General features: G+C 43.5%; 1 protein-coding gene across 2 annotated transcripts in view; it reads left to right on the top strand.

The window, feature by feature from the left end:
* The window catches only part of AHCYL1 (adenosylhomocysteinase like 1), a 44,688-nt gene extending 20,875 nt beyond the window's left edge, over nt 1-23,813 (top strand). Inside the window, exons 2-17 of one of the 2 annotated variants that reach the window (XM_055138923.1) lie at nt 6,993-7,104; nt 10,941-11,084; nt 12,008-12,108; nt 12,507-12,609; nt 14,414-14,508; nt 15,073-15,179; nt 16,211-16,327; nt 16,587-16,650; nt 17,359-17,447; nt 17,775-17,845; nt 18,269-18,363; nt 18,450-18,548; nt 18,901-18,969; nt 19,311-19,389; nt 21,068-21,188; nt 21,787-23,813. In XM_055138923.1, the coding sequence (XP_054994898.1) occupies nt 6,993-7,104; nt 10,941-11,084; nt 12,008-12,108; nt 12,507-12,609; nt 14,414-14,508; nt 15,073-15,179; nt 16,211-16,327; nt 16,587-16,650; nt 17,359-17,447; nt 17,775-17,845; nt 18,269-18,363; nt 18,450-18,548; nt 18,901-18,969; nt 19,311-19,389; nt 21,068-21,188; nt 21,787-21,793 (1,473 nt within the window). In that variant the 3' untranslated portion in view covers nt 21,794-23,813. Of the gene's footprint in view, nt 1-6,992; nt 7,105-10,940; nt 11,085-12,007; nt 12,109-12,506; nt 12,610-14,413; nt 14,509-15,072; nt 15,180-16,210; nt 16,328-16,586; nt 16,651-17,358; nt 17,448-17,774; nt 17,846-18,268; nt 18,364-18,449; nt 18,549-18,900; nt 18,970-19,310; nt 19,390-21,067; nt 21,193-21,786 lie in introns of those variants that run through there. The other variant, XM_055138924.1, reaches the window with a different exon arrangement.
* The last annotated feature ends 1,083 nt before the right edge of the window (nt 23,814-24,896 follow it).

Genomic DNA, 24,896 nt, shown 5'->3' with positions numbered 1-24,896 from the left:
AAAGAAAAAAAAAAAAAAAAAAATCTATTGGTAAGTGTTCATGTTTGCAACCTTCTAGTCTTAAAACTATGCACATAGAGAGAGAAGAGAGGGAGAAGAAAGCTAGCAAACTACTATGGGAAGTAGAAAGATTCTGTCTAGATGAAGGGTCTATAAGCATTCATGGTATTGTTTTTAAAATGTATGGAAGATTATAAATAAGTTGGAAAAATAAAGTGCATCACTAAGGGTGGAGAGCACTCTCAGATATCACAATAGTTATGGGTATGTTCCAGGAACCTAGAGTTTTTTTAGCCATTTTCAAAAAATAATTATAACCAAGAGAGAAACAAAGATATGGTTTGTTTTCATATAATACAGGTGGCAAAGCTAATGGTGAGGACAGGTAATTAACTAAGCACTGAGCCATCCCCCATAAATGTTTTGCTTTCTGATGTGCGTTGTGATTTCTCAGAAGACTAGGACCCCCTTCCCTGTCCTGCTGGTGGCCAACTTTAAGCTTTCTAATTTCACTTCTTTTTTTGTTGTTTTGTTTTGGGGGACACCCGACTGTGCTCAGGGCTTACTTCCTGGCTGCGCTCAGGGGACCATAAGGAATGCTGAGGATTGAACCTGAGTCAGCCGTGTGCAAGGCAAGTGCAAGGCAAGCTGCCTGTACTATTGCTCCAGCCCCACCTAATTTTACTTCAGGTTGACAGTAGAAGGTTCAGATCACTGATTTTTTTAGAGCACTCTAAGGATATCATTGCAAGTCATTGAGAAGACTGGTGTTTATGTGAAGAAAGGGAGTGTGGCTAATAAGGTTACAGGTAAAATCACAACTTTGGCAGTTTGTCAAGCTTCAGGTTCCCTCCTCACCATTGAAGTGACTCAGCAGCTTGAGCCTTAGTATTGCCTGAGTTTTCCTCCCAGACAGTGTTGACAAATGAGCCAGTTGAGTCTCATTTTGAAGGAACTGTTTCTTCTGAGTGTGGAATTGTATGTGTGTGTGTTGGGGGAGGGAGGGGTGCTGCGAGGGGGGTGCTCACTGACTGAGGGAGACAGTGATATGTCAGTTCGTATATCTCCTGTCCAGAAACTCGGGCCCCAGTCTGGGAAAATGGACAGTTTAAGAAATCTGAAACAAGGAAGGAAGACAAGAAACAGCCCCAAACCCGCTGAGCCACACAAGACTAGCTCTGTCCTAGGGAATGGAAGAAGTGGTGACTGGATTCCACTCTGGCTGAAGACTGAGTCCCATGAGATAAATTGTTTTCTGGTTGTGTGCCATGGAGGCAAGGATGCTAGGAAGGGAAGGTGCTTTTTTGGGGGTGGGGTCAGTTATTTTTCCTAAATAAAAGTCAGAAGTTCATACCTGTATACTTCTTGTATGTAAACACCTCAGCCTGCTTCTTTGGATTTATCTGAAATGGGAACCAGACTGATCACTGGTAATTGCTAGGAACAGATCATGTACCTGCTAGAATGATAGCCATGTCAGGCCCTTCTTCCCCCAAAAAAAGGAGTAGGTGAGAGTGGAATTTGTAGAGGAAAGAATAATTAACCATAAAGTTTATGAAAAAATAAATTAGAGCCCTGAAGAGAGAATCCAGGGCTAAGTCACTTGCCTTGCGTGCAGCTGACCCAAATTTGGCCCCAGCACCCCTGTGGACCTCATCCTCATAAGCACTACCTGGTGTGGCCTGAACACTAGAAATGGAGAGCAGAGATGGTGCGGGGTGTTCTGGCAGGTATTCTAGCGCGTTGTTTACTTGTTTGCCCTGTTAGATTTTTTTAGTTTCTGATAATCTTTTTTTTTTCCCCCAGTTGCTAAATGTTAATCCCCCCATAAAAAGACCCATCCTTCTCACTTTTAGGCTCTGCTTCTTGATGATTTGTTTTCCTAATAATTACTGTTTACCTTTGCATCTAGTTCTTCACCCGTGGAGGGTCCTTTCTAAAAGATGTTAGCCATTAGCAAAACAAGTTTAATAAGATGTCTGACCTAGCTTCAGATTTTTGGAAGCTTAAACTGTAAAGACTGGTATCCAGCCTGTGAAAAAGCAGTAAAACTCTAATACGGATATTTGCATTTTCATTATGTCGGTCAAAAGACATCTGCAGATACTAGAATACTCCATGATTATTATCCCGCTTATCCCTTGGCCATAGTATCATTGTAGAATTATGTTACAGTTTGAGTCTTTGGGATTCAGGAGCTAGACAGCATGATTGGTTGGGACCTGGGGAGGAAGGGGAAGTGATGCAATTTAGCATCTGAGCAGACTGACCATGTGTGGAGGAAGACGGACCATGTGTGGAAGAAGAATTTCTCAACTTTTCTCAGCCTTTTTTGTTCGTTTTTTTTTTTTTTCAATTGATTGGGCTCCGCACAATGAGTATTATACAACAATAGTTCTTCTGGAGGCTTCTCGTTTTGGATTGCCTGTGATTCCTTTTTCTTGGGGTCAGTTCTGTATAGAAGTCTTTCGGCCTTCTGACACTAGGCTTACTGAACATGCTCCAGATTATTTCTTTGGTTGAGTTTTGTTCTTCCATTCTCAGTATTACATGGAAGGAGTCAGCCATTGTACATGTTACGCTATATGAAAGAATGCTTTAGGATTGTTTGTATGTGAAATTGGCCTGGTGCTTAATTGCATTTTTAAGACATAGAAGTTGATTTCTATAAATAGATGTGCAGTTTGGAGAATGAGTCAGTCTGATCTACTCCTTCTCCACTGATATTTACTTTAAGAATGGAAACTTGTGCACTTGTTTTGAGTAAATCTATATGGGAGATGGGTAGCCAAACAAAAAATAGTTCCTTAGGACTTTTATTTTTCAGATATTCGGGGGGACTTCCAACTACTTTGCCTCCTCCTTTACTCCCCTTCCTGCATCTCACCCCATACTTAGGCCTATATTTAGATCCAGATTTAAGGACACTAAAAGCACACTAATTTAGACTTAATGATTGAAAATTTTCACAATAGTGGGAATTAATATAAACAACAAATTTGCGGTCATTTTTGGGTATTGTTTTTGAACTGATACATTCCACTTAAATGCTATGGTTTTTTGGCGCAATTTGAAGACTATTGCTGAGGTCTGGTTTTACCAGATAGAGAGTTTGTGATACCCTAAAATTGATTTTGGCAGCAGAGCCTTTATATGTCAAGGTGAACACCACACTCAAGAAGGTACACAGCCAAGAGGAAGATAGAATGTCTGTCTTTGGGGAAGATAGCCTTAAAGCGGCCAGTCTGGAGGGAACTGGCCAGGTGGGTCCTCCTCGGCAATGGTTGTTAGGGAAACTTCAGTCCTTAGATGGGAAGGAAGGCAAGGTGTTCTTATTTCATTGTAAGCAGGACCACCATATTTATAAGCAGCAAGAATGGCAAAGAGGTGCAGGGAAATACTTCCCCAGCAAGTGTTCTGGTGTAGGAAGACAGCCATCAGTCTGCCCGCTTCAAATATGTTATTTGAGAGATGGGATTATAAGGACATATCCTCCATAGTGAGCTACTTGCAATATTTTTAGAAGGGAAAGACTTGGCTAAGCTTTAGGCTATCGATGAGCTGTATTAATGCAAGGTGGGATTACAACAATTCAGTTCTGAAGTTGCTCAACAAACACATTTGTGTCTTGCCGCAGCACTTCTCTATTTTTTATTTAAACTGCAAGTGTGATTGCAGTTCCCTCCCTCATCCCTGGGTAGGTGGTGTCTGCAAATATACCCAGCCTTTTGGGGAAAAATGAACAGGGAAGGGAATCATCATAGCCATGAGAGGAGCAGCTTCTGAACAGACTCGACTGCCAATGCCCAGAGCCATGCTGCCTCTGGAAAGACTGACAAGGTATGGGTGGTCTCTTGGCTGCAGAATAACCGGTTGAAACTCCCACATTATCTCTGCAGGGACACAAGCTTTGCTGACTGCAGAAGTGACATGAACATGTAGTGTCAAATCCTGTCTAGAAAGGCAGATGCTGGCCTCTGACTTCTTCATGGTTTTATTCTTATTTAAAAGATCTTAAGCTATTTAAAATTATAAGTTTTAGGTTGGGCATATGGCTTAAGTGGTTGAGCCCATGCCTCGCATATGCAAGGCCCTGAGTTCAAGCCCCATTACAACATGGCCTCCCATACACCTCTGGTATGTGACCTCTATTAAAAATAATTATGACAGGGCTGGAGTGATAGTAGAGTGGGGAGGGCATTTGCCTTCCATGTGGCCGAGGCAGGTCAATCCTCAGCATCCCGTATAGCCCCCGAGCACTCCCAGGAGTAATTCCTTAGTGCAAAGCCGGGAGTGACCCCTGAGCATCACCGGGTGTGATCCAAAAAGCCAAATAATAATAATAGCAACAACAATAATAAAGCACTGGTATTTTAAAAGGCTGCTTCTGATGTACCAAGATACATACTATTCAAGGTCTGATGCATTATGTGTAGTCTAATTTGAATAGTTAACTATTTTTTATATTTTGTTGACTCTTACAGAAAAAATATGAAAGGTCCACTGATTCTAACAAGTATTAATGTTTTCTGTGTGCAAGGCCTTGGTGAACAGTATGTCAGGACCTGTATAGTTCTTGCCCTTTTATGCCGTTAGGATCTGTTCTTAAACCTTGTGAGACAGGGTATAGACTCTGCCTTCTCTGTATTTCACAGGGTAGTTTGAAGGGAAAACAAACAAACATCTCCAGTATTGAGTCATGGGAGGGTTTTCAATACACTTAGACTAAAGGCTTTTCTCCGAGGCCTGCTGCCTGGATAAAAGTATAGAACATACTTTACTGCACAGCTGTTCTCTGCTTTTAGTCTCAAATGAAAACATAGATTTGTATTCCTTGATTATTTGCAGAATCCTACTAATTCCATTTTTTGTTTCTGTTAGCTGCCTGGGGTCCACATTTTTGGTTTGTTTTCTGTTTGCTTTTTAATCGGATCACCGTGAAATAGTTAAAAAGCTTTTGTGATTCAGTTTCAGTCATACTGTGTTCCAATACTATCCCTCCAACAGTGTACATTTCTCACCACAATATTCCCACCCCCCCTTCCCAGCCTGCCTTTATGACAGGCTCATGCTCTCTCTTGGCTCGCTCTCGCTCTCTCTCTCTCCCTCTCTCCCCTTCCCCTCGCCCCCTCCCCCTTTTTGGTGTTATGGTTTGTAATATAGATACTGAGAGGCCGTCATATTTGGTCCTTTTCCCACAATCAGCACACATCTCCCATTCAGAGCCATCCCTTCTGACCATCATTGTCATATTGGTCCCTTCTCTACCCCAACTGCCCTCTCCCCAAGGGCTCCACATTTAACCCTGATTCTTTCACTGCTGGCCAATGCTAGCTTAGCTGAAAGGTTCGTAGGACAGAAGGGGTTTTACAGCTGTAACCAATAGGCAATTTACTGTTCCTGGCTTCAAAGTGACTATAACCATGTTGCTAGAATTATAGAGATGATTTTAATCTATAATGGTTTACGTTTCCACAGACATTTACTAAAGACTTTACTTAATGGATTCTCCATGGGAGCATTTTCAGATTTACTCAAATTGAGATCATCAGATTCTCAAACATTTCTGGTTTTCAGGAGGCTGACGTTTATTTTATTTTATTTTATTTTATTTTATTTTATTTTATTTTTGTAATCAATAACCTTTTATTTTTTTTAAATTTTTTTATTGAGTCACCATGTGGAAAGTTACAAAGTTTTCAGGTTTAAGTCTCAGTTATACAATGCTCTAACACCCATCTCTTCACCAGTGCACATATTCTACCACCAAGAATCACAGTATAGCTCCACCCTTACCCCCCACAGGCTGACGTTTATTTTAAAGAAAACAGTTTTATCTTTTTTAGCAGGAATTCAGGAGGAAGATTTGAATCATTTGATACCAGAATGTGTCTTCCTCACTTGAGATACATCTACAAATTTGCCTATATTTGTAACATTGTAAACTAAGTTGACCAAGTTTTTATTTCTTCCTTCAGATTACTCCTGGTTGTTAGAATTACTCTAGAAACTATTCAATTTCTGTTTCTTCAGTGTATTACAAATAATTTTATTGGGGGGGCTGGAGCGATAGCACAGCGGGTAAGGCGTTTGCCTTGCACGCGGCCGACCCGGGTTCGATTCCCAGCGTCCCATATGGTCCCCTGAGCACCGCCAGGGGTCATTCCTGAGTGTAGAGCCAGGAATGACCCCTGAGCATTGCCGGGTGTGACCCAAAAAGCTAAATAAATAAATAAATAAATAAAATAATTTTATTGGGTAGAGAAGGTTCTGGGAATATCACATTGACTTTGTAGTACATGATTAAATTTATCTTCCCGTCACCATTTTGAGGCACCTGATCATAATTCTTTTTAAAATGAGACCATTGCTAGCTTCAGAGTAAGAATATACTGCAAGATAATATTCTGTGGGGAGGGGGATAAGAAACAGGTGTGAGATGTGCAGGTTTTTGATAAAGATGGGAGGAGAGTAAAGAATTCACTCTGGCAAGAAAGAATATTTTTGGAATGTGAAAAGGCTTGTGACATTTGATAAATGCTAAAACAAGTCAGTATAACTTTTCCTATCCCCCTCACTAGAAAAGTCTGCTGAATTCTTTTAAGGAGGCAGCAGTAAGTATTTTGGGGAGAGCTAGCCTCTACCTACCCCTATTTTTGCTGGGAGAATTGCTGGCCTGGTATAAGCCACCTGATGATGGGGAAGCCAACGTATGGCCATAACCAATAGAAGATTTCATAGAGGGGCTGGAGCAATAGCATAGCGGGTAGGGTGTTTGCCTTGCACGCAGCCGACCCGGGTTCGATTCCCAGAATCCCATATGGTCCCCTGAGCACCACCAGGAGTAATTCCTGAGTGCAGAGCCAGGAGGAACCCCTGTGCATCGCCAGGTGTGATCCAAAAAGAAAAAAAAAAATAAAAATAAAAACTTGGCTGAGGAGATTTCATAGAATCCTTACACAGTTTCCATTTTTTGCCATCTTCTTATCTAGCAAATCCAGTTTGCCGATGACATGCAGGAGTTCACCAAGTTCCCTACCAAGACTGGCCGCAGGTCTCTGTCCCGCTCCATCTCGCAGTCCTCCACTGACAGCTACAGTTCAGGTTGGTATGTCCTCTGGTCTCTCTGCTGTTTCCGAGCCTGAGCTCATTTCTTGTTTAATGTTTTTTTCTCCTGTCTAGAATTGGAAAATGCCTCATATCAGAACTCCCCGTCTTGGTGCTTAAGTGCTGGTAATTAGTGGTTGGGCAGTGGCAGTACCCCCAGCCAGGCTTGTAGCTGAGGAGGCTTTCATCATCTTTCTTCCTCTGACGCTCTGTGTGGTCTGAGCACTGTGTGTGTGCCAGCTAGTGTCTGGTGAAAGAGCAGGGCAGTTTCCTGTTCCCGCAACTACCCACTCACTTTAGCAAAGGCAGAGTCAGTGGTATTTTGGCTGACTGAACTGACCTTGAAAAAGAGGTGTGTTGGGAAGCATTCAACATCCTAATGTTTGAAGTCTCCCTCTCCTCTTAATATCTTGAGTGTGAAAGAGTCACACTCCTGTAATGTGGTTCCAACTAAGTGAATTGATTTTTGCTGTGCCCGGGAGCAACACAGAGCCCTGCACATGCAAGGTTGTGTACTGGACCCTGAGCCCCATCCCCCGCCCACCTGTGGCCATCTAATTCTTCCTTGCCTTTACTTTACCTTAGCCCTGTTGAGGAGAGGGTGTGTGTGTTCTTTCTTACCTTAACCCTGCGAAGGAGAGGGTATGTGTATGTATGTGTGTCTTTCTTACCTTAAAAGGTCTGTTAAGGAGAGAGTGTGTATATGTATGATGTGTGTGTGTGTGTGTGTGTGTGTGTGTGTGTGTGTTAAGGAGAGGGGGTGTGGGTGTGGGCGTGCGCACGCACGCATGTACACACGCACGTTTTCTTACCTTAGCCCTGTTAAGGAGAGGGTGTGTGTAGGAGGGACTGGGCGGGAGTATATTTTCTTTTCTGCTTTGGATTGTGTCCTTCCCAGCTTTAGATACTAGAAAATAAACATGGAAAAGGACTTGGAATTTTAGGATTTGAGTCCTGGAATAAACCAGAGGCATCTAATCCAACCCCTCCAGTGTTCAACTGAGAAAATACTATTAAATGATTGAGGCTTTGCCCAAAGCCAGAGATTTTTATTAATGTCAGCAAAATAGATTTGTACCAAAGACCATTGTCTTTCCCCAGAATATTGTTTTTATTGTTAGCATTAATAATAATGGGCTTTTGCATTTCAGGAATGTTTTTTTAAAATCTGATCAAAAGTTTTTAAAATGTTTTCTCTGGGGCTGGAGAGATAGATAGTACAGTGAAAAGGGTGCTTGCCTTGCATGCATTCAGCCTTGCTTCATGCGGCATCCCATAGGGTCCTGAGCACTGCTGCCAGGGGTGGTTCCTGAGTGCAGAGCCAAGAGTAACCCCTGAGCATTGCCAGGTGTGGACCATAATAAAAGAAAAAAATACAAATAAATTAAATGCTTTCTCTGTCCTGTGGTACAGACAGACAAGAAAATCAATAGTACTTATCAGAGTTAAATACTGAAATAGCACTGTAGCACTGTCATCCAGTTGTTTAATTTGCTTGAATGGGCACCAGTATTGAAATAAATAAATATATATCTTTGCTATGGGCATATACATTGTGATAAGAGGTTTAAGTATGATAGCCTTTTTATTTCTTCTTGCTTTTATTTGGGGGCCACACCAGGCAGTGTCAGGGCTTACTCTTGGCTCTGCATTGAGGGATCCTCCTAGTGGAGCCCAGGGAACCATCTATGGGGATTAGACCCATATCAGCCACATGCAGGGCAAGTGCCGTACCCACTGTGCTGTCCCTCCAGCTCCTAGGATGGCTATCTTAATGAAAACTTGTCTTAAAATGACAGTTCCAAAAAGGGTATCCATGACAAGTAAGCTAATTATAACCAAGAAATAAGGAAGATTAGGTTTGGTTTTTTTTTTTTTTTTTGGATGGGGGCCATATCTGGAGGTGCTCAGGTCTCACTCCTGGCTCTACACTGAGGGATCACTCCTGGTGGGCTCGGGGAACCGTATGGAATGTCTGGGATCAAGCGTGGGTAGAGTGGTTGCAAGGCAAATGTCCTACCCATAGTATTATTGCTATGGCCCAAGAGGATTAATATTTTTAGTGAGTTACAGAGGAAGAAAGATGGATTCAATCAATCCATTTAAACTTTTCAGAGATCTTGGTGGCCTTGTATTACTGGAACTTTTTGAAGTATTTTTTAAAAGCTTAGTGGGCATGGGGCTGGAGCGATAACACAATGGGTAGGGCGTTTGCCTTGCACGTGGCTGACCCGGGTTTGATTCCCAGCATCCCATATGGTCCCCCAAGCACCGCCAGGAGTAATTCCTAAGTGCATGAGCCAGCGGTAACCCCAGTGCATTGCCGGGTGTGACCCAAAAAGCAAAGGAAAAAAAAACTTAGTGGGCAGAGAGATAGTATGGGATTTGCCTTACACATGGTTGACCAAGGTTCCATCCAAGCCACCCCACAGCCCTCCAGCACAACTAGGGAGGATCCCTGAGTACCTCCAGGTTACAGCCCAAAATTTTAAGAATAATAAAATTTTTAAAACTGATAGGTTTCGGTTTCCTCATGGGGGTGGACTTGAGTAGTAGCTGTGGGCTTATAGAGCACACTGTTTCTTTGATTTTTGGTTTTGGGGCCACAGCTAGCTATGCTCAGGGATCACTCCAGGTAGTGCTTGATGGGCTGTATGGGGTGCCCAAGGTCCTGCTGCACTCTGGGAACAGCCCAATACACCTGTAGGGATCAGGCGAGTGCTGCTGCACTTGGAGAAAGCGAGCGGGAGTGGGGTGTTTTGCTATCTGAATGGACAAATGACTTTGACGAGAAGGGATTTTTAGTTGAACATCTTGAGTGAGCTCAGGACTGGCAGTTGAAAACAGAACTGCTAGTCTCTCAGTTTTTTCGGTCACTATAGTATAAAAACCCAAGATTTTTTTACAGTGTCATTCATATTAGTGATTTTCAAATCCTTAGGGCATCTGCATCAGCAACACTTGAGAATGTGTTAAATTCTAATTTTTGGGTCCCACCTGAGATTTGCAAAATGGAAAAAAATCTGACAGTGGGATTCAGCCATCTGTGTTTCAACAATCCTTTCTTATGATTCTAATAAATCAGAGGTTCCCAAACTTACTTGGCCTTCTTCTCCCTTTTCAGAAAAATATTAATCACTCGGTTCCCCGCTGGATCTACCTTCTTTTAGCAAACATGTCCCCTAATTATTGCCATAGCTGCTACCCTCACCCCACCCCCCCCAGAGGTCAGCATCATTCTTAGGGGAAACACTGCTTTGCTTTAGATATTACTTTGAGTTAGATGCTTACAGTGAGAACCAATGCTTACAGAGAGCATTTCTTAGGAGATTTGTTTTGGTTTTGTTTGTGGGCCACACCTTGCTGTGATCAGGGCTTATCTGATCACAGATCTTATCTTACCTATCCTGACTCTGTGCTCCTGATGGAATTTGGACCGTATGCAGTGTTAGGGATTGAACCCAGGTCAGTCACAGAAATTGCATTTCTTATCTGCCTTAAATTATTCTTCCATTTTTGCCAGGCCTGGTTCAAATACAGGTTGGGATCAAGTACCCTGTTATCTCGGATTCACTAGAACCATTGCAGGACTCTTTATCACAGGTACTAGTGGCAAAGTATGGCTCTTCAGCATGGTTTGTAAAAAAGCTGCATCCCTGAAAGATCCAGAAGCTTTATTCCATCTTTTAGACCCTTGGAGGAGTAGAACAGTGATGACGTAAAAGGTGGTTCCAATTAGAAGTGTTCTCTTAAATGAGAGTCCCTTGAGGACCACACTCTGTAGAATTGGGACCATTGAGGTTTTCCTATCCTCCTTTCTTTCCTGGCTCTAGCTGCATCCTACACAGATAGCTCTGACGATGAAGTTTCCCCCCGAGAGAAACAGCAAACTAATTCCAAGGGCAGCAGCAATTTCTGTGTGAAGAACATAAAGCAGGCAGAATTTGGACGCCGGGAGATCGAGATTGCAGAGCAAGGTAAAGGGTGTGTGTGTGGAGGTGGGCGCAGGGAGGGGAGCAGAGCAACCTGGTTAGGGGGTCATTGGGATTCACAAACAACTTAAGACTTGAAAGTATGCTAGGAATATCTGGTATCCTGGACTTTAAAATAAACAAATTTCACTGTATGGAGCTTGAGTTTCAGGATTCTTTCCCCGCTGCTTCCTGTATTCAGCATGTGGTAATCACATAGAGCAGGTTCTGTTAGCCTCCCCCACCATTTTACAGAGCTGCTTGCAGAGTCGGCAAGCCTTGGAGATAGCAGTTGGCTCTGCAGGATCCTGCCATAGTTGCCAATCCGGAGACCCAGATTTCCCAGAGGCAGTCAATGTAAGAAGGTTTGACACTAAGAAAGTGTGACTTAGAAACTTACCTGTTCTTTGTGTCTAGGCATCCTCTGTTGGAACAAGGGTAAACTTGGTTAAGTTCCCCCCCACTCTACTCCCTGCAAGGTCTTTTTAACTGTCTCTGTAGCTTTCGTAACGAAGACATATTCTCTACAGGGAGAAATAGAGAAACCAGACAGATTGACAGAGTAAAATGAAACAGCAGAGAAAAACAGGGCAATATCACCTTCCTGGGCTGATGATTGTAAGTAGGAATCTGTCAGCCAGCTTCATCCCTATCCTCGCAGATGAATGATAGACTTATCGGCCATTTTCGCCAGTTTTGAGGATTGTTCTATCCTCTACACACTGTGTGGCATAGAAGAGGAAGTGAGAACCCAAGTGACTGAAAAATGTCCTTCTGTTGTTGTGTTGTTGGAGCTGCCCATAGTCACAGAAATCTGTAGAGTTGTTCTCCAAGGACTTAGCACCTCATCTCACCGTGTCAGCAGCCCCAGACCAGACTCAGTGATGCTGCTAGTTCGGACCTAGCTCAAATCCTCTGTTCTTTCACAGACATGTCTGCTCTGATTTCACTCAGGAAACGTGCTCAAGGGGAGAAGCCCTTGGCTGGTGCTAAAATAGTGGGCTGCACACACATCACAGCCCAGACAGCGGTGAGTCTGTGGGAAGAGAAGAGAGGGACTTTTGCTGAGGGTGACAAAAGAAACTGGCCTTGTTTTTCCCATCTTTCCCAACCTCCACATGCTATTGCATATTGGTTATTAAACAATAATGGGGTTTTTCCTCTGTATGGGTATAATAGCTTTTACTAACTCTGATTTGGGGAGATGTAGGTTTGCAAAATATGATTGTTTTGTAAAAATGTTAGTTAAGGCTTGGAAAGGTGTCCTTTGAATAGACAGGTTAACACATTGGTCTTTGTCAGGATCATATGCTTTTGTGACTGACTTCCTAGTGTGGCACCTGCTGCCTCAGACTTGGTGGGTATTCTCCTCTTTGCCACTTGTGTGGGGCCCTGTTCCTCCTCACCCTGTTTCCTGTCCATACATAGGTGTTGATCGAGACTCTGTGTGCACTGGGGGCTCAGTGCCGCTGGTCTGCTTGCAACATCTACTCCACTCAGAATGAAGTAGCTGCAGCTCTGGCTGAGGCCGGTAAGTTTAGCTTTCTCACCAGCTCTGTCTCAAAATTATTACCTAAACGTAATTTGCACGTATCAGTTATCATTATAGTGTTGTATATGTCTATGGTCTATAAAATTGGGAGATTAATAAAAACAGCAGGAAGAAAGTTGATATAAATTAAGGCTCATATTCATAACAGAATATTTTTACATTGTCCTTAAAAGTGATTTCTGAGAAGAATCTTGTTACTTGGGGAAATGCCCAGGATTGATGCTAAATGAAGAATATCTGTATAAGTACTATAACTGAACTCAGTCTCTCTCCTTTTATGAAACGTTTCATCATTCTTGATAGAACAGATAAAGTGCCTTTTTCTATTGCTGTTCATATATGTGATGATGTGGTGTATGGTGTACAGTATTGTGCTGAACATACATGGGGCATAGCCAGGAGTAAGCCCAAACACTGCCAGGAGTGCCCCCCCCCACACACACACACACCCAGTGGTACATATGGCTAGCTCATGAATTCGGCTCATCATGAAATTATTTGTTGGAAGACAATGACCATGCTCCCCGAGTTTTATTTGTGGGAAGTGGTCCTTTCAGTGGGGGGAGGAGTGGGGGCAGCTAGGGCCCAATCTGCAACTCAGCACCCACTTCCTGTGTTTCAGAGATTCCCTGCATGCCCTTGGTTTCAGGACTGTGTCACTGTCCTTAACCCCTCAGCTGTGGAAGGCACTCAGGTTATGTGTGGGCACTCCCTGACCTAATCCCCCTGAAATTCTTCTGATAGTTAAAAGTTAAAAGGTTTAGAGTAGGGGCTGGAGCGATAGCACAGCGGGGAGGGCGTTTGCCTTGCACGCAGCGTATCCGGTTCGATTCCCAGCATCCCATATGGTCCCCTGAGTACTGCCAGGAGTAATTCCTGAGTGCAGAGCCAGGAATAACCCCTGAGCCTCGTCGGGTGTGACCCAAAAAGCAAATAATAATAAAATAAATGCAAAAAAAAAAAAACAAGGTTTAGAGTAAAATCTCCATGAAGTTTCTTTAAGGTTTCCCATCTTTCTAGGATCATCAGAGAACAACCTTGTAATACTTTTTTTTCTAATGTACTTTTTTCTGATGTTTACTACAGGAAATGTAGATGATTTTTTAAAGAAATCTCTCTGTACCTAGATAAAAGTAGACATCTTCCCTTTTTCTATTTACTCAGTATGTATGTAGTCTTCAACTTAAATATCAAACATTTCAGAAATAGTTTTCCATGCCACTGAAAGCTGACAGCATCATTTGTAATAGTAATATGACCTTGTGATTTTACATCACCATTTTCTGAATATTGAACATTTAGGTGGTTTTGAGATGATCACTAAAGAAGTAATGTCCTGGTGAACAATTTTGTTTTGATTTCCATTTCATTTATCTCTATAGGATTGAGTTCCAAGTATAAGGTGGTAGCATTTGTGCTTGGAAAGAATATGTTTTAAAGTTCCAGAACTGGAGGAGGAGATGGTTGGGAAGGAGAGGTTTGGTACAGGAAAGTGGATACTGTGAAGGGATCCTGGTTGAAACATTGTATATCTGAAACCCAATCATAAATAATTTTGTAAATTTATAATGACCAAATTTTTTAAATAATGATACTAAAGTTCCAGAATACTTTCAAAAATTAAAATCCCTTAAATTTTCAACTTTTGAGCCGAAGTGCTATGTTGTCCTTCCAAATACAGTTTCTGTGGCCTTTTTCCCCCTACACGTGGATTTCAGAGTCTCCTCTCTGTAATAGGACAGACTCTCAGCAGGAGTCAGCCAATTTGTTTCTGTTTCTACAGGAGTCGCAGTGTTTGCTTGGAAGGGCGAGTCGGAAGATGACTTCTGGTGGTGTATTGACCGCTGTGTGAACATGGATGGGTGGCAAGCCAACATGGTAATAATTCATATCCAGCCCATACTTTTAACAGTGGATCTGTTTCCTTTTATCCCTCAAAGCATAATTCCCTAAATATATGTTTGGACATTTTGTCATATGCACTGACTTGGTGCTAAAGTGTTTATCTTGATACCCATGCAGAATGGGTCTGAGTGCTGAATCACAAGGTGGGGGAAGGGTAAGACTAACTGAATAGGGTGTGGTAAAATGAAGTAGAAGAAAATGATGTGGTACCTCTTTGGAATAGGGTTCTGATTGTTTTCCTTCCTGCCCCAGCTCTCATTTTGCGTTCAAAGGGGCTGTATATTTTAATACAATAGACTAAAGTGAGTCTGTGATTAGCCTAAAACTCTTCACTGTAGTCCAGATTCAAATTTAGGAATCCTTTTAGCCACTTTACACCAACAAATTTGTTTCCACTGTCTAAACCTGCACTACAGAGCTCTAAGAATTGCTCTTCCAAAACGTACAGGGCTCTCTTGCTAGTACAAAACTGGGTTCAAAGTTCCCCCCAGCTCTAGCAGCCTGAATGCCCATAGAAGTCTTCTGGCTGTTCTATAGATCCTGGATGATGGGGGAGACTTAACCCACTGGGTTTATAAGAAGTACCCAAACGTGTTTAAGAAGATCCGAGGCATTGTGGAAGAGAGCGTGACTGGTGTTCACAGGTAACAGATTCTGGAGTAGCTGCCCTTGTGTCCTTGCCTCAGCAGACTCTGCTGGCCTTTGTTAGGTTGTAGGGCTGTTATTCAGATTGTAGTAACTAAATGGGAATGTATTTGTTGAGAAAAACGTTGGAGTTACAACTTTTGAAAAATCAAGGAGACCCTAAAAGAAAATTACTTCAGGGGCTGGAGTGATAACACAGCGGGTAGGGCGTTTGCCTTGCACACGGCCGACTCGGGTTCGAATCCCAGCATCCCATATGGTCCCCTGAGCACCGCCAGGGGTAATTCCTGAGTGCATGAGCCAGGAATGACCCCTGTGCATTGCCAAGTGTGACCCAAAAAAAAGAAAAAAAGAAAATTACTTCAAATTCTGTTTCATGCTTTTTTCTCTCCCATTTATTCCACTGAGTGATTTTCAACTTTCTCAGTGAAGTGGGAGTTGGGGAAATGCGGAAAAACTGTATTCAGTATTGTAGTTTAATTTATGATTAAAATAGGAATAAATTCTTTCAAAAATATACATTTTACACTGCAAAAATAAAAGTTAGCAAAATATTCTTGACTTGTCAGGCTACCTAAAAGATACCTGAGAACAGCTTCACAGTTGGAAGCATATTGTGGGTGTTGATAGCTCCAGACATGCACGCTCATAGGGAACCATGTCAGAACCGTTAGGACTCTTTGTCAGAAGTAAACATGGGTTTTAAAGGTCAAGAAAGTGCTGGTCTAAAGAACTACATCCCTTTCTGGAAGAAAAGTAAACTTCTTCAGTTGGAAGGGTTTTTTGCTTTGGTTTGGTTTTTCCTTTTAATATAAATAAGGTCTAGCGGGAGGAAGGGCAGAAACGAAAAGTGAGGCGAGATGACCAGGAAACAAAACACTCCTGTTTACTCACAGCCTTGGCAGTGATTAAGATTGGGGGCAGCATGTAACTTGAAGAGAATTAGGCAGATTTTTTTTAATTATTATTATATTTCACCAGCTAACTTTGCTTTTGTTTGTGTTTTTTGTTTTCTGACATTTCCATTTAGGCTCTATCAGCTCTCCAAAGCAGGGAAGCTCTGTGTTCCAGCCATGAACGTCAATGATTCTGTTACCAAACAGAAGTTTGATAACCTATATTGCTGCCGAGAGTCCATTTTGGATGGGTAGGTTGAAGGATAGGGGTACTATGCGAATTCGAAACTCGCGTGGCTCCAGTTGGGTCGGGTTCAGGTCAGAGGGCTGCCACTACGGTCTTGTCGCCTAGTCTTCTTTGGCTTTCAGTTTGTGAAAAAGGTCCAGTATCGAGTCCACCCCAACTTCAGCCAAAGTGCTTGTGAGGAGGTATCCCACATCTGTGATTCGGGGCAGAGGAACTGTCTTGAGCTCATAATGTTTGAGTTGAGCCCTTGTCTGTTTCCACAGCTTGAAGAGGACCACAGATGTGATGTTTGGTGGGAAACAAGTGGTGGTGTGTGGCTATGGTGAGGTAAATAGTTTGGTGTCTGTCATTTCATGGACTTATTGGAAGTGTTGTGTGAAGGAAACTTGTGCTGACAGTGTAGAATCACTGTTGCAGGCTTTTAAATAATAATATGCTTATATACTAGATCTCAAAATAATAGCAGGTCTTTTATTTGAATTCATAACACTAGGAGATAGAGTGGGCTGACCTTTCAGATTTTACTACTTTGTCTTATGGGATGCAATGTAACCATCATTTCCCCCCCGCACTTAGTAGTTCACTTTTGATGTCTTAACTCAAGGGAACATATTTATTAAATATTAGCCCCACAAATCTTAGCATTGTAGTGAAAGGTGCTGATATGGCGTGTAATTGGTTATCTAAAAATAGGTGACAGGAAATTTTATTGTCATCAACAATAACCCACAGAAGTCCTCAGTTGCTAGGTTGCCATTGACTTAGAAATACCTCACGAGAGTTATTAGTTTTTCTAGAAAAAGAAACTAGAAGTCACAGTAGCTCTTTTCTTGGTACTTTTTCCCAAATTAATGCTTTCTTGTCTCAAGCCCCTGCCCTTGCTATGAAATATGAAATGCTGCTTATTCAGCTCTACTCATCCCTGCAAGGGCTCATTAGGTGATGGGGTTGGTGGGTTCTTGTCTCCCAGCATCTGCCTGCCGTATCCTGTGCCAAAGTGGCCCAGCAAGCTGACTTCTTTCTTGTGCTCCGTAGGTGGGAAAGGGTTGCTGTGCTGCTCTCAAGGCCCTTGGAGCCATCGTCTATATCACAGAGATCGACCCCATATGTGCACTGCAGGCCTGGTAAGAGTAGAACAGGAGTACTCTTAGGTGCTGGGTACTTCATGGTTCTGGGCGTTCGCGATTCATTGTGTCGACTCTTCACTGCAGAAATCTTGGCAAGGAGGAAGTCTGGGATTGCCCTGTTCCTTTCCTTGAAACCCGGGGGCATTCCTAGAGCCTCTAGGCATTTTCCCTCCCTAGATGGAATTATGGGGAGTCTGACAAGGCCATTGCTTATCGTTTAGCACAGCATGTCACATAGTCTGAGCTTTATATTGTTTTATTTTATGTCCAACTTTTTTTCCACTGCCCCTTGCTTGCTCAGTGTATTCCTTCCTTTTCTTCCAGCATGGATGGGTTCAGGGTGGTAAAGCTAAATGAAGTTATCCGGCAAGTGGATGTCGTAATAACTTGCACAGGTAATTATCAATGCTTTGGTGTACAGATTTCACTCCGAGGCCACCTCTTGAAAGTAGTCTGGCTGAGTCGGTAAGACCTGTGTTTGTCTGCATGCATTGCACGCTGGAGGCCTGGGTTCACAGGAGTCCAGGCCCACAAGATCCTGGAGTAGGGTGGCAGGCCTCCCCCTGTGCCCAGAGAGCTCAGAGCTAGAGTAAACCAGACCTTGAATATATTTTCTAGACCAAAGACTCTCTTCCCTCGATGGCTCTTTCTGCTGCCTAGTTCCCATAGGAAAGTCTAAAGAGCAGACACTCTTCTTTTCTCACAGTGTATATCCTTGGTACCTGCAAGCCATCTTGCTCCCATGTTTGACTGAAGGCCAGTCAGTACTTTTGTTTCCTAGCATCTCTTTCCTCAGCGAGCCTCCTTTTTTATTTTAGGAAATAAAAACGTAGTAACACGGGAGCACTTGGACCGCATGAAGAACAGTTGTATCGTGTGCAATATGGGCCACTCCAACACAGAGATTGATGTCGTAAGGCTTCTCTCAGATTCCTTGGTTGCTGGGCTTTTTTCCTCTTCCCATCGTGGCCAGAGTCAGCTCTGTTCTCTCTGTTTCAGACCAGCCTCCGCACGCCGGAGCTGACCTGGGAGCGAGTCCGTTCTCAGGTGGACCATGTCATCTGGCCAGATGGCAAACGCGTCGTCCTGCTGGCAGAGGTATACAACCGGGCCAGCCAGGCGCCAGCAGTGCCGTAGGAGCAGAGCAGTTAGAGCCCCTGGCAGGGTGGGGTGAAGAGAGGGGAAATGCTGTTGTCTTTGTAGAGGGGTCAGATCCCTAAGATAGAACCCCTCGAAAAAGATCTGCTTTCTTTCAAGTGACATGTTCTCTTCCGGCCACGACTAGTTCTTGAGATTGGCAGGCCCAAATGGGCTTGGCAGAAAGTAGATACAGTGCTGAGTTCAAATGTGAAACTGTAGTTCTTCCTTTACCTGCCGAGTGGAGAGGGCGTGCATGACACTGGGATCCGAGACAGATGTCTAACACAGCTCACCGCCGTCTGCTTTTCAGGGCCGGCTGCTCAACCTGAGCTGCTCCACGGTCCCCACCTTTGTTCTGTCCATCACAGCCACCACACAGGTATGTGACTGAGTTCCTGCTCTCCTGCGCCGGGCTTAGTGCAGCTGACCTAGACCTGGGTTCCAGTGGGAGAGAGTTTGTTGCTGTGTCCTTATCAAGCTGTTCTTTGTGAGGCCACAAGCTGTGGGGACTCTGGCTTCCTCGGTGTCAGGCAGTCCATGTGGCCTTTGGCTGTTTCAGTTAAAAACAACAGCATAACAGCATAGTTGCACTTAGAAGTAACAAAAACACCAAGGAATCCTCTTGCTGTGTGCTGGTGTGTGTCCGAGGCCTTGGCCTAGCGTGCGAGTAGAGCACTCTAAGAAGCGTCTCTTGTCTTTGGACCTTCTTTCCTCCCTTAGGCATTGGCACTGATAGAACTCTATAACGCACCCGAGGGACGGTACAAACAAGATGTATACTTGCTTCCTAAGAAAATGGGTGAGTGAAAGCCAGCGAACCCTGCTACTATCCCCACTGTTGAGAACTTATCATAACAGTCATTGCTAAGTACTTCAGATTCCTGTTTTGGCACTAAGGGTTGGACCTCAGGGCAGGTTCTAATTCCATGACTTCAGTCTAAGTTTATCAATAAAGTGAGAAAAATGCTACATATATTACAGTATTGTAATAAGAATTATAGCTAGTGAGTAAAGTTCTTAACACACTGTGTGGGTTCATGTGGGGTTTTTTGGTTGTTCGGGTTGTTTTGGTTTTTTTTTTGCTTTTTTGGGTCACACCCGGCAATGATGCACACGGGTTACTCCTGGCTCATGCAGGAATTAGTCCTGGCGGTGCTCAGGGGACCATATGGGATTCTGGGAATCAAACCTGGGTCGGCCACACGTGCCCTACCTGCTGTGCTATCATGCCAGCCCCTTATGTGTTTATTCTTAATAATCAAATGAAGTGAGCATCCCACTTAACCCAGGACCAAGATGAGGAAAGAACAGTTTTCTTGTTCGCCCATATGTAGATGTGCAAATGACCCTTCGTCACTCCAGGAAAGCCAGGCTGTGCTAATGAGACACAGTCTCTACTTCACCTTTCAAACAGTGGGGCCCGGGGCTGGAGCGATAGCACAGCGGGTAGGGCGTTTGCCTTGCACACGACCGACCCGGGTTCAAAGCCCAGCATCCCATATGGTCCCCTGAGCACCGCCAGGAGTGATTCCTGAGTGCAGAGCCAGGAGTAACCCTGTGCAGAGCCAGGTGTGACCCAAAAAGCAAAAAAAAAAAAAAAAAAAAGTGGGGCCCACTTCCCATCTTTCATCAGTCAGCCAAAAACTCTGTCTTCCTAAGACTGAACCACTTGTTTCTCAAACTGACTCAGAGCTACGTCTGAGAAGTTTATTAAAAAGCCATATTTGGCACCAAAGTATGATAGTACAGGGGCTAGAGCAGAGACTTGCATATGCTGATGTGGTTGACCCCTGATATCACATGGCCCCTGAGCATTCTGCAGGAAGCCCTGGAGGCCCCCAGCACCAGCAGGTTGACCCTCATGGTCCCTGGCAGTACAGTACCCTCACGGCACTCATCCCCACGTCCTTGCATTGAATAATCACCGAGAGCGCCCCTGAGCACTGCTTGAACCCCTCCCCCAAATGTAGTCATTGTCATAAAAGTGAAGATAAAGAAGCTTATCTGTGGAAAACTAAGAAATTTTTACTGGCTGCTTTAAAGATTCGTGATAAGATTTGAGGCCTAGGTAGGTCTAAATAAGTGTTAATAAGCCAAGACCCTCTTGTGTGCGTTTGTGTCTACTTTGAGTCATAATTTGAGTAGCATTAATTTGAGGATTTTCCACAGGAAGGTCAGAATATCACATGGCCTCTGGGGTGAGGCAAACACATCACTAGAAGAGGCTTGGCTTTGTAGCCCTGGCACCTGGTTCTTTCAGTACATTCAGAGAAGTATCCTACCAGAAGGGCAACTTGAGAGATTTTTTTAAAATTTAAATTAAGCAAATATTTCAAGTTGTGGGTTCTCTCAAAGTTACTCTGTCTACTCCCGTCCTCTTTTTTTTAACTATGCTTGAAAGGAAAATAGTGGTAGGTTATACCCTGAGAGGCACATTTGAAATCGAGCCTGTCCCCTGGCCATTTTCTTCTTCCTAGATGAATATGTTGCCAGCTTGCACCTGCCATCATTTGATGCCCACCTGACAGAATTGACAGATGACCAAGCAAAATATCTGGGACTCAACAAAAATGGGCCATTCAAACCCAATTATTACAGGTAATCCAGGGGACCACATACGAAAGACTCTTTACCCTGATAGTAAACTACACAGGCTAGCCAGCTATCTTAAATAGCATTTTTAAAATATCTTGAATCAGGTATTTCTTAAATACTTGTGTTTGAAGACAACTGCTCTGCTCCAAGCTAATGATATAGGCAGAAAAATTGTATGCCGAGTAATAGATGTAAAAGCGTCAGAGACCTGGGGGCCAGAGAGATTGTCCCCGGGGGATAGGACATCTGCCTTGCATGCAGCCAATGCAGGCTCAGTTCCCAGCATCCCATTTAATCACGCTTGCCAGGAGTGATTCCCAAGTGTGATCTAAAGACAAAGAGTTATCTAACCTTACAGCTCCATAGAGATTCTGATACAGTTGGCCTTGGATAGGGTTGTTGTGTTTTAAAATGTTTATCTTACAAAACCAGAGATGGCATTGCCAGAAACCTATAGAACCACAAGGAAGAATGACCTCAGGGACTGCTGAAGCCTTCACAGCTAGGGCTGGGGGCAGCCTGGAGAGCCTGTTTTGTTAAGGATTCTTGTTTTCAGACTTCAATGATAAAGGTGCTAACCAAGTAGTCTTTCTCGTTGCAGATACTAATGGACCATATTACCGAGGACCAGTCCACATGAACCACGCAACTCTATAAGAAATATTTTTAAAAACAACTTTTATTTTCTTCTTACTCCTTTCCTCTCAATTTGTTTTCCTATCATTTCATTCTTGTTTTTTCCATCTCACTGTCCAAAGACTACAGACCACACAGGAACCTGCTCCGTGACTCTCTAGATGGAACTGATTCGAGGTTCCTTACCCTAGTCCTTAAGAAGGATTTCACTCTCCCAGCCCAGAAAGATAATCCATTGTTTCCCATTTCTGCGGACTTCAATCTTAAAGGGGCACCTTATTAAGCAGAAACATAAAGGCATCTGTGTGGAACGACCTGCAGTGTCTACACTTGCCATGGAAGAGCCCGTTTCTTAACTGCCATCAGCGCTCTTCCTCTTCTTCAGAGGAGCAGGGATGGGACCTGCCTTCTAGGTAGGTCAGATTAGGTGGTGAGTGTTCATTTCCCCTAGATGTTCCAAACCCCGTTCTCTGTGAGGTGATATGTCTGGTTCCAAGATGTGTAATAGTGTTTCTTATGATTCGTTAGGGCTACTTGGACATAGTACAACCCTTCCATACTTCCCACCACACATTTTCATTTTTTCAGGTTTTTAACCAGACTGCACTCTAAGGTTGAATTTTGACCCTTAGCATTTATTTCTGTTATACCAAAAAAAAAATTCCTTTCAAGACAAATTTTATTGTCAACACTGAGGAATTACTCAGTTGGTTAATTGTGATCAGTTTCTCTTTTGAATCTTTAGAGCTTAAGAGTGCGAGTAAGGTCCAGAAAAATGATGGGCTCACACTCTGATACAGTCTCATTTCTAGCCCATAGTTTATAGCAACCATCAGCTGGGGCCGTAAGAGCAAGTTCAGTCAGATCTGCCCCATAAAGCTTATGCTGAAGTCAAATTCCTTGAGCCATTATTCGGTGTAAAGCGCACTGAGCCCAATCTTTAGGATTTATCCTTTAAGTGCAAGTTTCTGATCAGCTATGCTTCTGCAAACCTAAAATATTTAAAGGAAGGTAGATGTGATGGGGAAAAGAAGGCAAAATTGGGCCAGGCTGAAGGTTCGCTAGTTCCATAGAACCTGTCCGGGACTTTAGTCCCTGTGTTAACATTTGTCTTAGAGAAGTGTACTGTTTTAGGGGTTGGCGGGAAGGGGAGTTCTTTTTTTTTGTTTTTGTTTTTTGTTTTTCACAAAAAGGCTTATGGACCTAGATCTGAAAGGGCAGTTTGTGCATAGAGGCAGTCCTGGTTGTGGCCTGGCTTTGTTCTGGAGGAAGCCGGAGAGGCTCTTATACCTGCGCGCTGTGTTCCCGTGCCACGCACCCTGCTCACCAGCGTTTTCGCATGGTCTGATGAACGCTGAATACATAATCACCCAGAATTTAAGCACTCAACTTGTTCTAACTTGTGACCCTTCAGCGTTGAGTCAGGCATTAATGCCAGGTACTAGAACTTTTTGTTTCTCTCTTACCACTGAGCAGAGAGATCTTAGAAGCAGAAATCCACGAAAGGAAAGCCTTCACCCTGTAGATTCCTTGCAGGGGACAAGTCTTGCCAAATATTTTTTCCCCTTTCCTGTTCACCCACCCTTGCCAGTGTGACCATGCTTTCTTCTCTGTAAATGCTAACAGTTCAAGCCCTTTTCCCAGGGCATGTAACCAGCCAATCAGAACACCATATACTTGTCGGTGAGGTAACCTGGCCAGCAGTGGTCTCCACCGGGTCAGCTCTGCCGGAGGGAAGGGACCCTGGTCCTGCTGCCCTCTGGTCTGCCCCCTGCTCCCATATCTACTGTGTCCATAGACGTGATGGGTTAGGGCTCCATCTCTGTCAGACCATGGAACAAAGGACACTGGGAAGATACCTGGCATCAGAGGGAGCGTGTGCAGAGCAACTTGGGAGGAACAAGTTTATTTTGTATTGAATGATTTTTAATGAATGCAATATTAATCCTTGCAGATGAGCAATAATCATTAAAGTCAATTAAAATGATAAGAGCTTATTGGAATCTTGGGTCATTCTTGATTGAGCAGAAGAACTTCATTGGAACCTGTTTTCTGGGTGGGACAATTCCTAGATCAATGGCAGTATCTAACAGAAACAGGGGCCGGAGCCATAGCACAATGGGTAGGGAGTTTGCCTTGCACACACCTGGCCCAGGTTTGATCCCTGTCACTCTGCATGGTCCCTCATCTCTGACAAGAGTGATACCTGAGTGAGTACTGTCAGAAGTGATCCAAACAACAATAACACTAAAAAGCCCCTTAAGTCCTAGTCCCTGGAGAAGCAGGTGGGGTTCTGAGATATTCATGAGTGCCTTAGGATTTGTGTGCTTGGCCTTCAGATTAGGCACACTCACTGTAATGTACTTTCCAGAAGCAGGTGCAGACTGCGTCAGCCTCAGGCCTTCACATTTCCAGTCTCCTCCTAACACTGTATTTTAACCCACATCCTTACGAAAGGAGTCCAAGTACCCAAGGACCAGAGAGACAATTTAGAGGGGGTAAGGCACTTGCTTTGCATGCAGCCAACCCCAGTTTAATCCCTTGCATCATTTATGGTCCCCTGTCCTGTGGCTGCCTGTGGCCCCAAAACCCAACCACCTTCCATTCCAAGGGCCCCTCTCACACCTATCCCTCTGAAATTTCACTGCCCTCTGGCTTAATGGTATATGAGTATTATTAGAAAGTAATACATTGTACATCTTGTGCATTGGTTTCAAACAAGGTTGATACCAATGTTTTTAAATTGTGAGGCCTTAATCCCTGCATTTAATTCAAATTTGAGGTACTCTATTGCCTAATTATAGTTGAAACTGTTCTCACTGTCTTGTGAGTTTAATGACTTTCTGGGTGTATAAAAGATGTCTGTTATGGGGGGGAAATAGGTTGAATATAAGTCTTTGTCTATAAAGAAGTCAAATGTTGACCTTAGAGTTGCTCAAAATATCAGGTCTTCCGGGTTGCTGACTGCTTTGTATACATGAGAAACATCAGTGACAGTCAATGAGAAGATCTCTTCCTGGTGGGTTTTACGGAAAATTCAAACAAGACTCAGACTTCTCAGAGTTACTCACAATT

This window comes from Sorex araneus, chromosome 5, assembly GCF_027595985.1.
Source record: "Sorex araneus isolate mSorAra2 chromosome 5, mSorAra2.pri, whole genome shotgun sequence".
In the NCBI taxonomy this organism is placed as follows: Eukaryota; Metazoa; Chordata; class Mammalia; order Eulipotyphla; family Soricidae; genus Sorex; species Sorex araneus.
Note: the sequence above shows the minus strand (reverse complement) of the source record. Positions and strands in the feature narration are given on the sequence as shown.